The 15826-nt window shown below is 49.6% G+C and overlaps 1 protein-coding gene across 4 annotated transcripts in view; it reads right to left on the reverse strand.

Annotated features, from left to right (window-relative positions):
* Positions 1 to 2766: 2766 nt before the first annotated feature.
* The window catches only part of Ubr2 (ubiquitin protein ligase E3 component n-recognin 2), an 82596-nt gene continuing 69536 nt past the window's right edge, over positions 2767 to 15826 (reverse strand). For all 4 annotated transcript variants that reach the window (XM_030249735.1, NM_001177374.1, NM_146078.3 and 1 more), the window contains 7 exons: positions 15480 to 15610; positions 13778 to 13886; positions 13126 to 13182; positions 9910 to 9987; positions 8551 to 8721; positions 6929 to 7030; positions 2767 to 4976 (listed from right to left, as the gene is read on the reverse strand). In XM_030249735.1, coding sequence (XP_030105595.1) covers positions 4835 to 4976; positions 6929 to 7030; positions 8551 to 8721; positions 9910 to 9987; positions 13126 to 13182; positions 13778 to 13886; positions 15480 to 15610 — 790 coding nt within the window. In that variant the 3' untranslated portion in view covers positions 2767 to 4834. The remainder of the gene's footprint in view (positions 4977 to 6928; positions 7031 to 8550; positions 8722 to 9909; positions 9988 to 13125; positions 13183 to 13777; positions 13887 to 15479; positions 15611 to 15826) is intronic.

A 15826-nucleotide genomic window follows, 5' to 3' on the forward strand; every position in this document is an offset into this window, starting at 1 on the left:
CCCTGCCCACTGCACAGCCCTCCCCCTCAGTCAAGTCTCTTTTTCCATGCTGGATTTCTAAAACAATCATTTTCACTAATAGGTAACTGTAAGCGTCCTTGGGGCTGGGTTACAGGTTACGTGGTTCAGAGATTTAGGATAAACTGCATTGGAAGTAGTTTTAGGTAGCTAAGAGTTGCCAGGAAGACCATTCCTTTTGGTGACTTACCAGTCCAAGTAATACTCTGGTACCAACCAGGCTCTTCCTTATGTGACACTGGTCCCTCCTCAAGCTCATGCAAACTCACTAACAGCTGTTTCAGCCCCGCCCCAGTCAGGGTAACTGGTAAAGACAGAAGCAGGGACCGCCTGCCTTCCTTTTTAAAAGCTGTGATGGGGATTTGCTACACCCTAGCATGGGCTTTTTACCACTGAGCTACACCCCCAGTCCAGACTTCTTTTTGAGACTGTGTCCCTTATAGCCCAAGTTGGCCTGGAACTTGCTGTGTAGACTAGGCTAGCCCCACACCCAGCCTCTTAGTTTTATTTTAGTTTTTTTGAGATAGTCTTACCATGTAACCCTGATTGGCCTGGAATTTGCTATGTGGATCAGAGTGGTCTTGAATTTACAGAGATCTGCCAGCCTCTGCCTCCTGGGTGTTGAGATTGAAGGCCACGTCACCGTTCTCTTGGCCCAGTTTTCTATTTTCAAAACAGTCTCTAGTAAAACAACAGTTGATGGTTTCTTATGCTCAATGACCAGAAAGGCAGGAATCCTGGGAGTTTGTCGTCTCAGCTCAAGTAAGAACCTACAACTTCTCTTGACATGCTTCCAGCTCAAAACTAAGCCACCATGTAAATCCCAGGCAACCTCAATATGGGCTAATAAGATTAGCCATTGCTCTGCTAGGCAAGCTCCCAACCCCTCCTCACCCGGCACCCACCGGGCATGCTAGCCCAGCAGGTTTGCAGCTTAGCGACAACAATCAGGGCTTCTCAGTCACTCTCCACTAGCGCAGTGGAGTTCTTTTTTTTTTTTTTTTTTTTTTTTTTGTCGAGACAGGGTTTCTCTGTATCCCCCTGGCTGTCCTGGAACTCACTCTGTAGACCAGGCTGGCCTTGAACTCAGAAACCTGCCTGCCTCTGCCTCCCAAGATTAAAGGCGTGCGCCACCACAGCCCAGCTGCGCAGTGGAGTTCTTGGTGGCTGTGTGTCAGGGCAGAGCTGTACCTGTGGAAGGTATGAAGTCTATGCACGAGTGGCCTGGATGGGTTCCCGATTTGTGGACATGGGACTGGTGGCAGCGGGCAACATGATGGAAGGAAATTCATAGCCATTTACCCAAGGAAATAAAAACCCCCGGGTCCACACAAAGCTCCCATGTAGATAGGAGTGCTTGTAATCACAAGATGGTCACCAACCATCACCCAGGCCTTTAATTAGAGACTGTACCAAGGTCTGCACAGTGGATGCCATCAGCATCCAGAGGCAAGTGTGACTCTCAAACATACTCGACTTTATAAGGATTTTTAGAAACCCTATCTCTTGTATCCCAGGCCTCAAACTCATGTACTTGAAATGACCTTGGACCCCTGATCTTCCTGCCTTTGCAGCCCCCCTGCTGGGATGCAGGTTGTAAATACTATAGTAGCTTTTGTGTTGCTGGGGGTGGAACTTAGGGTTTCCCAAATGCTCAGTAACTAAGCTATGTTCTCCAGCTCTAAAATGCACGAGTAGCAGAGAAGCTGCTGGGAAGGCACCTCATGTGACTCCAGTCACCTACGATTCTGGAAGGGGTGCAGGACAGAGGAGTGAGAGGCAGCACTCAGGGCAGGGAGGAGGGGACCACAAAGGGGTGTGAGGGTATGTTCTGCAGGGACTGCTCTAGTTCTCAACTGTGCTGGTTAAACAACTGTGCATTTGCCAAAATGTAAACAACCCTGTATCCTTAAAGAGGGTTAATCTGTCCGTAAAGTATACCTCAGTAAACATCACTAGATAAGGGTGGGGTCAGAGCTGGTGGGTTATGGTGGCACAGGTTTTTAATCTCAGCATTTGGATTTTTGTGAGTTCGAGGCCAGCCTTGTCTAGAGTGAGTTCCAGACAGCCAAGGTTACACAGGGAAAAAACCCTGTCTCAAAAAACCAAACCCAAACCAACCAACCAACCAACCAGATATAGTTAGTTAGATAGATAGATAGATAGATAGATAGATAGATAGATAGATAGATAGATAGATAGATAGATAGAGAGCCAGCAGTCAGTGAGAGGCAGCTGGTCTAGGGCAGGAGTTAGCCTTAATGACCAGGAGGTGGGAAGCCCAATGGAGACCCTGGTGTTTGACAGTGTCCCATGGAGAACTTGATGTTTTGACTCAGTCTGGTAAGAGAATTCTGAGAACACAGCAGAATTCCACTCTGAGTCGTCTCCTTCTTGAACACATCGCAGAAGCCAAGTGTCGGGTGGGTGTAGAAGAACAAGGACCTGCAGGGAAGCAGGCAAGGCTGAGAGAGTCTCCCACAGACCTGCTGTGCACTGCTCTGCGGTCCAGGGGCCCCAGACTTCCCACTCTCACAGACAACAAGAGGAAAACTTCATAGGCTGAGCTAACGCCCATGCCTCCCAGAAGGTCAGTGTGGCCTGGCTAGTGGTCATAGCTGACACTAATAGTTTAAGCTTCTTAAATTTTAGGCTAATATCGATGTCCCACTTTTGCAGCAAGGTGACACAAGGAGCTTTGCTGGGGCCCCGTGTGTGCGAATGACATGGAGAAGATGGAGGCAAAACTCAATGTCAACACTAAAGCATTTATTTGAATATCTTTACTTTTTACATATGATACATCCCAAATTTTACAATTGTCCACAGATATTAAAATTATAGCCAATTTATTAAACACATGATCTCCCCTGATATGGAAAGCATGGTATATAAACATTTCTACAACAAAAACATGCGGAACAAGTGGAAGTAAGACGTGTCGGTAGGGGGAGGACATGACATTGCCACAGTGTGAGGACTGCCATTCCCTGGGAAGTCACTGCCCAGACCCTGATGTTCCCAGGAGTGAAACACAGGGCCACCTCTGCTAATCCCAGGCTCCTGTGGAGTCAGGTGAGAAAGCAGATGTTTTCAGCCTGTTTAGAAGCAAGCTGTGCTCATGATTTTTTTTTTTTCCTTTTGGGTTGGTACCAGGGCTGAACCTAGGCCCTCAGTCACACTAGGCAAGTGTTCTAGCACTAGGCTCAAGTCTAGAGACGTTCCCATAACTTTACAGTTAAGCCTTGTGAACGGAAGGTGAAGAGCCAACAGAAGCTGAACTTAAAATCTAAAGAAACGGCATGTGCCAAAGGTCGAAAGCATCACCATCCACAGCCCAGTCTGACTATGCCAAGGGAAGGCGAGACAAAGGGAGAGCACGGAGTCTAGCTTGGGCTTCCATTACAAACTCTCTGTCCTGAGCCTGGGCCGCGCTGAAGAGCTAACTGAAGTCCATCCTTTGAAGGGGAGGCAGCTCCTCACATGATCCTGGAGACTGTGCTACCTGCATTTCTTTGAGCCTCTGGTCTGGATTTCTGACTCTCCTGAGACACGGAGGCATGGATAGAGCTGAGTGGATGTGATTTGAAAGGCTGAGTGAGAGGTTCTTTGATGGTTAGAGAAGCTGAAAGCCCCTTTCTGTTCCTGGAGACTGGAGTTCATCCCTCTGCTGAACCTGCTGTCACCATGTCTATGTGACTTCTCTGAATGTGACGGATATCCGTCAGACGAGGAAATAGGTGTGCGGTGTGCCAGAGCCGTAACTGTGGCACCAAGTAGCTATAGTTCTAGAAAGGCTGCTCTTAGAATAAAAAGAACAGGCGTTTGTGTGCACAGGCTGAGGAATGTCCTAGATCAACCAGCAGACAAGCAGCAACACATCTGATCCAGATGCGGGGCGGAGCGGGGCGGGGCGGGGCAGGGCAGGGCAGGGCAGGGCAGGGCAGGGCAGGGCAGGCAGCTCAAAACACTGCCTTCTGGATTTCGTTTGGTTTGAGACAGGGTCTCCTCAAGTTACCCACGCTGGCCGCAAGCTTGTAACACAGTTGGAGCTAGCCTTGAACTCCTAGTGCTGCCTAAGCATCCTGAGAGCTGGGATTGCAGGCTTGGAGCACTGTACTCAGCCGAGCTCTTACTTGTCTGCTGTGGTCTGCTTGAGGGTGCGCACATGCTCTCTGTTTAGCCTTGGAGCAGAAGGCTATAGTCTGAAAAACTAGGAGGTCCTTTACATTTCAAAAAGCCCTTTAATTGAGTAATGCTTTCAAAGCTAAAAGTCTTGACCAACCATCTACAGCCATGAAAAGCCGGCTGCTCTCCTGTTAGAGTCCCCAGCTCTCTAGGCCATAGGGGGAAGCGAGTCCTGTCTTCAAATTGACTTGCTTTGCTCTGGAGGTGAGGTCTAGTCCCAGAGCTGAACCGCATCCCAGTCTCAGGAACCATGGTGGGACATGTCCTCCTGACAGGCCCCAGGGCTCCTTTTGGCCTCTGGTGGACAGCCAGCAAGCTTGACACCATCAGCAATGTTGACTGGCTCAGGCTACTGCAGCTGAAGCAGGCAGCGTCCAAAGGAGCTAGACTCCGGTCTAGAAAGGGCTCTCAACCCAGGGGACGTCCGTCTAAGGGACACAGCAATAAAATCTGGCAGAAATGACTTTTATCAGTCCCTGGAGCCAGACTAGAAAAATAAAACTGGGAAGAAAAGCTTAAATAAAGAATTTATTTCAAAATAGATTCAGCCGAACTTATTTCCTGTTGTCTTTCTGGAAAAGCCAGCTGTGTTACAAAACTCCAAGTCAAGTTTTTAGTAGAGGAGCGATTATAAATGCTGCCAGTCAATTCCGACCAGGGTCTGGTTAGCCTCCTGCGCGTGTCCGATCTCCTCTGTGATACTATGCTGCTGCCAGAGCTTCTGGATCTTTCGAAACCGCTCTTGGCATAAATGTAAAGGATTTCCTCGTCTAGAAAGAGACACATGTCACTCACAGGCACAGTTTATCCATTCCTCATGTCCCAACACATTCTGTGCCAGGAAAGGTGTACAGCACTAGCTTCCAACTGTGTATTTTCTGTATACACACACACACACACACACACACACACACACACACACACGCACGCACGCACGCACGCACGCACACACGCACACACACACACACACACACACACACACACACGCACACACGCACACACGCACACACGCACACACGCACACACGCACGGTGTTGGGTTGTGGGTATGTGCTGAAGAGAAAAGGTAGGTACTCCAGTGCCACACAGTTAGACTGAGGTCAGGAAACAGGACTGCTGGCCCAGGTCTGAGTTAAGAAGCTAAAACTCTTTATTCTATGGTGATGTGCAAAAAGGTCGTGGGGCAAAGGACAGGGTGGAAGGATGACAGGACAAGACAGGGGCTGTCACCTAGAAGCCTCAGCAAGGTAACTAGATGCTTGCTGCTGCTGGGCCCATGTTAACAAGATAACTAGACACCTGCTGCCCCTGGGCCCACGTTAACAAGGTAACTAGATGCCTGCTGCCGCTGGGCCCACGTTAACTGGGTATATGGTGGTACACAGCCCAACCTTGGTTATTCAAGCCTGGGAAGTCACCTCTGCTTTAATCCTTCATCGCCTGGGGGCAAGCAGCTTTGGAGTAGGGCTCTGTGAGCGGGAAGCTCCCAGCAGAGGCAGTATCAAGGGCAGCTGCGCCTGCATCATGTGATTCTCTTCTGCACACATATCTTTGGGCACTCACACCTGGTCTCCTGTCACCAGGACAGGAAAAGCCTCCCCTGAAGGGAGCCACACAGGCCGGACCTGTGGGGCTGATGCTGGGGATGCTATGGGCAACTCAAAGCAGTCTTTTGGCTTTCTCACATCTGTCCTATCTATGTTCCTCATGGAGGGTTTCTCAAGTTTCTTTCTCATTCTCATACTCTCTCTCTGTCTCTCTCCTTTGCCATGTGTGCACGCGGCAGTTGGACGTACTCTCTGGAGTCACTTTTCCTTCCATTTTCTATGGGACTCTGTGACTGAACTTGGTCAGCAGGCTCCTGAAGCAGGCCTTTACCTCGGCCAACAGTCGTCAGCCCTTTTGTTTATATTAAACTTAAAATTTTATTCTCAATGTGTGCACGTATGTGCAGGGGTATATGCCATGCTCGGTGTGTGGAGGCCGGAGGCCAGAGGCCAGTGTTGGGTGTCTTCTCTGTCTCCTTCCACCTCATCTCTGGGGCAGGGCCTTTTCATTGAGCCCAGAGCTCACCATTTTGCCTAGGCTGACTGGCTGATGGATGAGCTCTGGGGTGGCCCGTGTCTGCCTGTAGCACTAGGGTGAGAGAGAGCCGGGGATCTGAATACAAGCCCTCAGGCTTTGGAGGCAAGCACTTCACCCACCAAGTTAAGACACCAAGACATTCGAAAAGAATCCATTTTTTTCTGTTTGCATGGGAGTGGCCATGCACGTGTGTGGGTGTGCTCATGGCTGTGTGCACACGCAGGCAGAAGCTAGAAGTCACCCTCAGGTGTCTTCCTCCTCAGTCACTTGCCAGTGTCTCCTGAGACAGTCTCTTGCTTTTTGTCTGAGCTCACTGACTTGGTGAGGCAGAGAAACACCTCCCTCCCCACCCCCCTTCCGCACTGAGGTCACACCCAGGTCCTCATGCCCACATGGCAGGCACTTTACCAACCAAGCCCTCTCCCCACCCACTCCTGGCTTTCCAAAGGTGGCAAATGCACACAAAGCAGGAGCCAGGTGTGCTCCTTGAGAACGAGTCCACAGGTGACAAGTCCACGGGTGACAAGCTACCTTCAGCAGAGCCCACTCCTGGGTACCAGCCCAGCTGACTTCAGGACCTCCCTGCTTATCATGCTCTCCACGAGGCTCATCTTCCTAACCCCAGGCCGGGTCCTTACCTGAGTCCCTGGTCGGTCTCTCCATAGTCGTCAAGGTAAGGAGGAGAATAAAAACATCCTTTGGTTTTGCCAGCTAAAAATAGCACCTGACATTCCCGCACTCTGTGGAGAGAGCATTCATCTTTGTACATTTATGTAAGTAACATGATGTTGATTCAACTCAGAGAAAAGGCTTATGTAAGGAAACACATGCACAAAAGGCCAGGTCAGGAGACGAGAGCAGCTGTAACAGAGATACCTGCGAGTAGCAAGGTATCCGCCCAAGTCTGGTGCAGGGGACTTGATCACACTGTGAACCCTGAGACTGTGTTACTTATGGAAAAAACTGTTTCTAGTTGTGGTACGGCTCGGTTTTAATCCCTCTGCTGGAATACAGACTTGCCTTTAGGACATACCTTTAAATCCATAGTTTGTGGAAGGACACAGCCATGTTTGGAAGTGACGTCTAATGGAGTGGCAGACAGAATTATGAATCAGAGAAAGATCTGACAGAATAGGATGTGCCTCACTCTCTTGAGGAAGAGGAAGCTACTTGAGAGAGCAGCGCAGAGCCAGAGGGAAGAGAGAAGGCAGATTTACCGGGAGGGTTTTACAGAGACAGGCTGAAGAGAGACCAAGCAGACACGGTGAAGACAGAATGAGTCAGAGAATGAGAAGGAGCCAGAAGATCAGAGGAGCTTGCAAAGGTAGCATGAGGCCAAACAGAGCAACTCAGAAGTCAGTCTGACTCAGTCAGCATGGAGAGGGGTGTGAGTCACAGCCAGTCAGAGCTCAGAAAGAACCAGGAAGGGTGAGCTTATTCAGCACAAAGTCTCAGAGGCTGGAAACACTGTCGGCCTAGATTGGCCTGTGTGCAGTCTGGAAGTCCCCAGGCCTAGGCCTAGGTTAGCAGACGGAGGAGGTAAGCCTCCGAGGTGCCAATTCAGGAGAACAAGGGACTCTTTACACAAGTGTTCAGTGGAGCCATGCGGCGGGAATGTACCTGGCAATGACGTGCTGCAAATTCAGACAGTGACTGTGTCGAGAACCCAGGGCTCCAAGCAGAATTTAAAACAGCTAAGTGTGGGGAAAGACAGCTCATCTTTTCCCCACAATTATGAGAAAATTACTCGTTTAAAAAATGACATACAACAGTTACTAAGTATTTTTATCTGAGTACAGGACCCAGTGGCAACCCGTGCCTCCTCAGAGAAAACCTAAGAGCACCACAGAGGCAAAGATGATGCTGGGCTCTAAAGATTTACAAATTTATGCTTTATGTGTAAGTGTGTGAGTCCACAGAGGCCAGCAGAGGGCAGCAGATCCCCTAGCACCAGAGCTACAGGCAGTCGTGAGCTGCACTGCTGACCCAAATGCTGGGACCTGAATACAGGTGCTCTTGTGCTCCGTCTCTGCAGTTCCTGACGGGGGAATTCTTTACCTGAATTTGGGGAGGAAACGAGGGACAGGGATCGCCCCACATTTAAGGAGGCACAAAGGGGAGCTAAGCTGTCAGTTGGGAGCTGTCACCAGCCATACGGGAAATGTGAGAGCCCTGGCTCTTTGTAGTCTGCACACAGTGGCACAGTGGCTTCGAAAGTCCCCGAAGTGCTCAGGTGAACACGGCCAGCCGAGGGCCTTACCTCAGGAAGATGCCGGCCCCGGAGCCGCAGGAGTAGGTGTGTGCTGTGCAGGCTCCGACGTCCTCACCCTCCAGCTCAGCTTGGCAGCAGTAACTCTGAGAGCAGAGGAGACTCCCACACACGAGGCACAGAGTAGGAGCTCTGCTCTTGTCGCCACCTGATTTGGGGCACCTGGAAGATAAAGACAGCACTGTTACAAAGGAACAGGCACAGAGCACCCTGGAAAATAATCTGTCAGTATTCACCATTCTGTGACAGGACACTGGGACACACACTAATACCACCTACCAGAAACACCTAAGGGAGCAACATCTGGGACAGGCAGATGGGAACACTGTGTGAACAACAGGAACTACTATTGGGGCACGGAAGAGTGATGCCTCAGTCACGTACAAATCTCAGACACAGTGTGCAAAGTACTGCAGACACAGCCACTTAAATGGAGTGACGCGGAACAGACACCCATGTTAGCTTCCCAGACACATGGGGAGGGGGCGAGAAGAAGCTTCAAACAAGAGATGGCTTCTGTTAGAATGGCCTGTGGGCACATCTTTGGAGACACTTTCTTCTTGATGGCTAATTGATGACGGGCAGGTGGGCCCAGGTTATATAAGAACGCAGACGGAGCAAACCAGTGACAGTGTTCTTCCATGGCCTCTGCTTCAGTCCCCCGTCCAGGTTCCTGCTCTGAGCCCCTGCTCTGACCTCCCTCAGTGACAGACTGTAACCTGTAAGCAGGTTAACCCTTTTCCTCCCCACGTTGCTCTGGTCAGTGCTTTAGCACATCAACAGAGTAAAAGAGGGCAGAGACTCAGCACAGCACTCAGAGTGACGTGTCTACAGAGCAAGGAGGGAGACGCAGGAGATACCCAGAGACAGAAAACTCCTTAAGAATCACAAATGCAGGCCAGGTGTGGTGGCGCACGCCTTTAATCCCAGCACTCGGGAGGCAGAGGTAGGCGGATTTCGAGGCCAGCCTGGTCTACAAAGTGAGTTCCAGGACAGCCAGGGCTACACAGAGAAACCCTGTCTCGAAAAACCAAAAAAAAAAAAAAAAGAATCACAAATGCAGGGCTGGAGAGATGGCTCAGCAGATAAGAGCACTGGCTGCTCTTCCAGAGGTCCTGAGTTCAATTCTCAGCAAGTACATGGTGGCTCACAACCATGCATAAGAGGATATGTTTAATGCTCTCTTCTGGCACACAGGTGCACATGCAGATAGAGCACTGAGACACATAAAATAAGTAAATGGAAAGGACTTCTGATTTCTCTTCCCCAGTGAAAACAAAGAGCCCCCACAAACCCATCTGACTGTCTGCAGAAGGGTCTGAGGGGCAGGGCACCAAGAGAGTAACTTACGAGAAATTGGATGCTTGGTTAATGAGGCTGCTGTAATCCTCTGGAAGGTCTATCAGTTTGTTAGCTCCTCTGGGGTAGCTAAGAAGTGAGAAAGGAGAAGAACTTGGTAAATATGTGGTCATGTTATAAGCACACAAGGTTAACTCTTGGCTTAGTCAAAGTAGAGCAAAGGAAGGTGTACTGAGCAGCCGATGGCCTGGCGTGGTGGAAGCCAGAGAAGGCAACCCAGCTGCTCTTCACCATCGGCAAGCCTGAGGGTCAGGGGGATGAATCCCCCGCTTGTAACCCGTGACAGCTTGGAGAACTAGGGACCCGCAGTGCGGGCAGAGTTGATTTCTGACTGTGGTGGAGACAAACCTGAAAGGCCATTAACAGTTAACTATCTAAACTGCCTAAGATTATGTTCTCGCTGGAAGCTCCCTAGAAAAGAACAGGACCCACCGCCATCTCCCCAAGTTAATCCAAATGGCTCTGTCAAGCTTCTGGGCAGGAAAGTAGCGCCCAGGGGAAGTTTTCTGCTGCAGAGACTTTAGGGATGGAATAAAGCCCACCTAGAGTGACTCTCCCTTGAACTCAACTCCTGGAACCCAGAGTGGAGAGAGAACTGACACCTACAAGCTGTCCTCTGACCTCCACACAGGCGTGGCACGTCCTCACCAATATCCATACACAAACAACAATGTTAGAATACAAAACAAAAAACAAACAGAATTGCCCAAACCAAACCAATTCTGTCTCCTACACTCCACTGTATGCGTCTTGTCTGGATTCTTTCAATGGAGCCCGTGGGCGGGGTGCTGGGGATGGGGCTATGATGGTAGTGTCTCGGAGTTCCCATTCCTCACCTGATGTGCTCAGAATGAGTGACGAGGTAGACAGAGATGCCTTTAGGCTCTGCCCATTTAAGCAAACGTTTGGTGGCTGCAGGAAGGAGCAGCAGGTGAGAATGCCCACTCTTGACTTCTACGGCCGGCACAGTATCGGAGAACCCACCCTACAACTTCAGGACTGACATCAAAAAGTGCGTACTTACTATGCGTGCTCTGAAGGCACCATAAGAATACAACCATTCCCTCTCTATCAGCTACACTGGTTCTGTGACTCAAGAAACTCAGAAAAAGACGTTCAAATCCAGTCAGTACTACAGGGCTTCTTTCTCAGTGTGAGCCACAGCTCACAGCTGTGGTATCCACTCTCTAGCTACTGAAAGCCCAGCCTCGACTTCCCTGTGGGAGACTTTGGACAGCACTAGCTAGCCATCATCATCCACTGCAGTTTAAAGGGAGCACACCGGCTAGAACTCCAACTTCAGAGACGCACAGTGCCAGGAGTGCTGTCTATATTTTCAAAGCGTGTCAATTACTGTGATCAGCACTGCAAGTTAAGAAGCACGCGTCCTGTCCACAGGAAGACCGCTAGCTAAGGGTGTGTGTGTGTGTGTGTGTGTGAGACAAGCGACCATTTACAGATGTACACGTCCTGTCCACAGGAAGACCGCTAGCTAAGGGTGTGTGTGTGTGTGTGTGTGTGTGTGTGTGTGTGTGTGTGTGACAAGCGACCATTTACAGATGTGAAACCCTCACAAGGTTCAACCCCTCACAGCAGGAGCTCTGGGTTCTGGATTGGTACTAGCAAGCTCAGGCAGCCTTCTGGGAACATGGGGCTGCAGACTCCAGAAGCAGCAGTCCTGAGCAGTGAGACACCTATGTGATCCAGAGGAAGGTTTTACACAACCAGTGTGCAGTTGTTTGAATGAAAATGGCCCCCATAGGCTCAAAAGGAGTGGCAATATTAGCAGGTGTGGCTGGTTGGAGAAAGTGTGTCACTAGGGAGCAAGTTCTGGGGTTTCAGAAGTTCCAGTCAGACCCAGTGGCTCACTCTCTCTTCCTGGTGCCTGGGGATCCAGATGTAGAACCCTCAGCTACCTTTCCAGTACCATGTCTGCCTGCAAGATGCCATGTTTCCTGCCATGAGGATAATGGACTTCTGAACTGTAAGCCTGCACTAGGAGATGTTTTCCTTTATAAGATCATGGCATCTCTTCATAGCAGCAGAACCCCTAACTAAGGCACAGTGTACAACTAATACTCAGACACAGATGAAATAAATAGGAAAAGAACTGGTCTTGACTGGCTCCTCACTAGGGTATGCTATGGGAGTCAAGTGATTTCCTCCCAGCTGACAAGGAGCAGGGAAGACCCAGGTGGCCCCACACTTATACAGCACATAGAGGAGCTGGCGAGATGGCTCAGTGGGTAAGAGCAGCGACTGCTCTTCTGAAGGTCCTGAGTTCAATTCCCAGCAGCCACATAGTGGCTCACAACCATCTGTAATGAGATCTGATGCCCTCTTCTGGTGTGTCTGAAGACAGCTACAGTGTACTTACATATAATAATAAATAAATCTTTGGGTGAGAGGGTTGACTGGAGTGAACAGAGTTCCTACAAATTCAATTCCCAACAACCACATTGAAGGCTCACAACCATTTGTATCTGTATGGCTACAGTGTACTCACATACATAAAATAAATAAATACAAATCTTAAAAAGACAAAAAGCAGCACATAGAGGTAGCTGGGCCTGTGCACTGTCCAGCTAGGAACCTTCCTCCAGGAAAGAGGCGGGGTAACCAGAGGCCGCACCTGAGATCCAGCCACTGCTTCTCCTGGCTCTAAGCGGCCTCTGGTCCTGGGCGCAGGGGAGCCTGCGAAGTTTAGTATACGAGCTTGTCTGGGGTTCCTGGACAGTCACCCTCACCCTTCCAGTGAGTAGCCACTAAGCCATAGCCTGCACGTGAAAAGTGACTCCTAAATTCACCAGCTGGGACTGTCTTCTCTGCTCAGGAGAGACATCCAGCCCACGGAAGCTCATTATACCGTGCCTGATATTTGGATCATCTGGAATTCTTCATAATGAAACAGCATAAAAAGAAATAAAAGAGGGAAACAGCTAAGAAACCCAGGGTGAAGAGCTCCATTTCTAAAAGCAGTTTCCCCACAACAGAAGCCCCCAAACACAGCTAACAGCCTTTCTCTTCTGCCTCAAGGATGCAGGGCACTTTTGTTCTTGTCTGACTCCTGCCAGGAGGCTGAAGTGTGCAGGCACACTGTCTTCTGGAATCGGGGGTCAAGGGCCACATCATGGAAGGAACTCGGCCTTCACACTTCCATGTGCTTCTCACCAGCCACCCACAAACCCCCGAGTTCCTCTAACTCACCTTATCGCTCCTCTCTCGCCATTTAGATACCGTTTAACTTCACTGTTCTGGCACCAACTTTAAGGCAAACAGAGGAGGGGACGTTAGTTTTATTTTGTGAGACAGCTGGCCCTGCCTCAGCCTCCCCAGTGCTAAGACTCCAGGTGTTTGCCATTCTCCCTCGATTTTCTGACATGCGACAGTTCTCTGACACTAAGTACATTCCACTGCCGTACAGGTGTCACCGCCACCATCTTTAGTTGTTCTCATCTGGACGACACACATTTCCTTATGGTGCTTCTTCCTCCATGGACCACACTGCTGGGTTGGCAGCAATCTTACCCTGAAGCCAAATCCTTAGCTAGACACTCTTATTCTTTCTCTTAAAAACTTAGGCATTACTTTTGAGACAGGGTTTCTCTGTGTAGTCCTGGCTGTCCTGGAACTCACTCTGTCGACCAGGCTGGCCGCGAATGCACAGATTCCTGCCTCCCGGAGTGCTGGGGTTACAGAAGTGTGCTGCCTGCCATACTTGGCAAAACATCCTAATTCTTATAACTTGAAAAATGTGTTGAAGTCTATCAAGTTCAAAAGTGAAAAATTTTGAAATGTGAAAGACTAAGCTTTATTTTCTAAATCATTCTAAATAATGCAGAAAAATGTCTAACATTACCTTTCAATCAGGGAGTTCATGATGTCACTGTTTTCTTGAAAAAGGTGAATGAGGTTGGTTGGTAGGGAAAGGTAGTTACATAAGTGTTCAAAATGGCTTGTTCCAGAAACTGCAAATGGGAAGGAAAAGAGGCATAAACACCCAGACGTACGTCCCCACAGACGAAGAGGGAGCAGACTCTGTCTGTCTGTCTGCCTGCCATCTGTCTGTCTCTCTCTCTCTCTTTTTTTTTTGAGACAGATCTCACTATGTACCCCTGGCTATCCTGGAATTCACTCTGTAGACCAGGCTAACCTCAAACTCAGAGATCTGCCCGCCTTTGCTTCCTGTGTGCTTGGGTTAAAGGCATGTGTCACCATGGCCAACCTCTTTCTTTTTAAGTAAGACAAAGTCAAATACGCTATGTACATGACTTGTAAGAGGTCCCTGGTAGACTACGACTCCATGAGCAGGTTGGTGTCACATGACTCTTAAACCAGTTACAGTCCCCGAGACTCAGCCTGGGCCTCTGCAAATGAGCAAAGCTACAGTTTACATCCTGGGCTGAGCGTGAGCCTGGACAGAGCAGTCGAGGTCAGGCGGCTCTTCCCTAGAGATGGACTCACAGTAGTGACCGCCAGCGCTGATGCCAGTCAAGCAGTCTTTAGGCAATGCTGCACCCTCGTGCTGGCCTCCTGTGACTAGTGCCAGCACCAGCAGGGATCAGAGACAGAGCCATGGTCCTACAATACTCTCCTCCATGGGGTTGGAAAAGAAAAGAGGAGCATGGAGGGGCTGCCTATCAACTGTCACTCAAGAACAGACATGCCACGACGACACTGGAATTTCACGTGGTACAAAGAGAACTGACTCCCAAAGCTGTCCTCTGATCTCAAGTGCCCGTGAGCGCACCCCCACCCCCACCATAATAACATTGTTGTTGTTTTTTTTTTTTTTTTTAAAAAAAGAAGTTCTTACACTGTTAGTTTCTGCTGTTTTACGTCTGAGGGACTGGGGCTGCAGAGATGAGTCCATAGCTAAGAGCATTTGTTGCTCTTGCTGAGGACCGGGGTTTAATTCTTGCCACTCATGAGGTGACTCACAAGCATCTCTAACTACAACCCCAGCGCTAGGGGTTCCAACAGGTGCTCACGGTGCGCAATATATGCCAGCGAAAGATTCACACATATAAATTAAATAAAACTAAAAAAAAATCTTTAAAATCCTGAGAAACCTAGCTTCTGAGTAATATGTAAGGTGACAGAGCAGATACTGAGACCCAGTGCTGTGTGAATGCACAGGGAGGTGCTCACAGTCACGACTGCCTGAGGCACAGCACACACAGGCATGGATGCACATGCGCGTTCTAAGGCTGTGCTGCCACAGCCACGCCCTAAGCTCTCAGCAGCTCATCAGCGCACCTGTTTACAGCATCCTGTCTGTGCATGTGGGGTGTGGCCTGAGCGTGTCAAGCGAGCACAGACGTTCACATTTCCTTACTCATCTTTATCCTATTTATTGTTGTTACTGTTATTATTTTTCAGGCAGTGCTTCTCTGTGTAGCAATGGCTGTCCTGGAACTTACGATGTAGACTAAGCTGCCCCTGTCTCCCAGCTCTGCGATTACAGGCATACACCATCACACCCAGCCTCATGTCTACTCTAAAGAGCGGGAGCAGGTGACCACAAGCATTCACTACACTTGGAAGAAATGGGAAGTTACCTTGAAGGTCTGGAGGGGCCGGGACTCCATTTAAATAGTGGAAAAACAAAGCAGAGCACTTGAGGAAAGGCATGATGGCGGCCCGGACGCTCCTCCACAGGTGCCAGCCGGAGGGGGCTTCTTTCAAGGCACTGAGGACAGAAAACGGGATCAGGAAAAACCGTGAGGAAAGCTCACTGCGGTAAGGCATAGTGTGAAGACAGACAACTGGCACTTGGAATCACTGACGCTATGGTCAGGAGGCGTGGGTCAAAGGCTGGCAGCAGCCTTAGGCACTAAGGGATGTCAAGAACACAGAGATAGAGCCTCCAATGGTAAATTAGGAATTACAAAAGCAATAGAGCCAC

Source organism: Mus musculus, chromosome 17, assembly GCF_000001635.26.
Source record: "Mus musculus strain C57BL/6J chromosome 17, GRCm38.p6 C57BL/6J".
Lineage (NCBI taxonomy): Eukaryota > Metazoa > Chordata > Mammalia > Rodentia > Muridae > Mus > Mus musculus.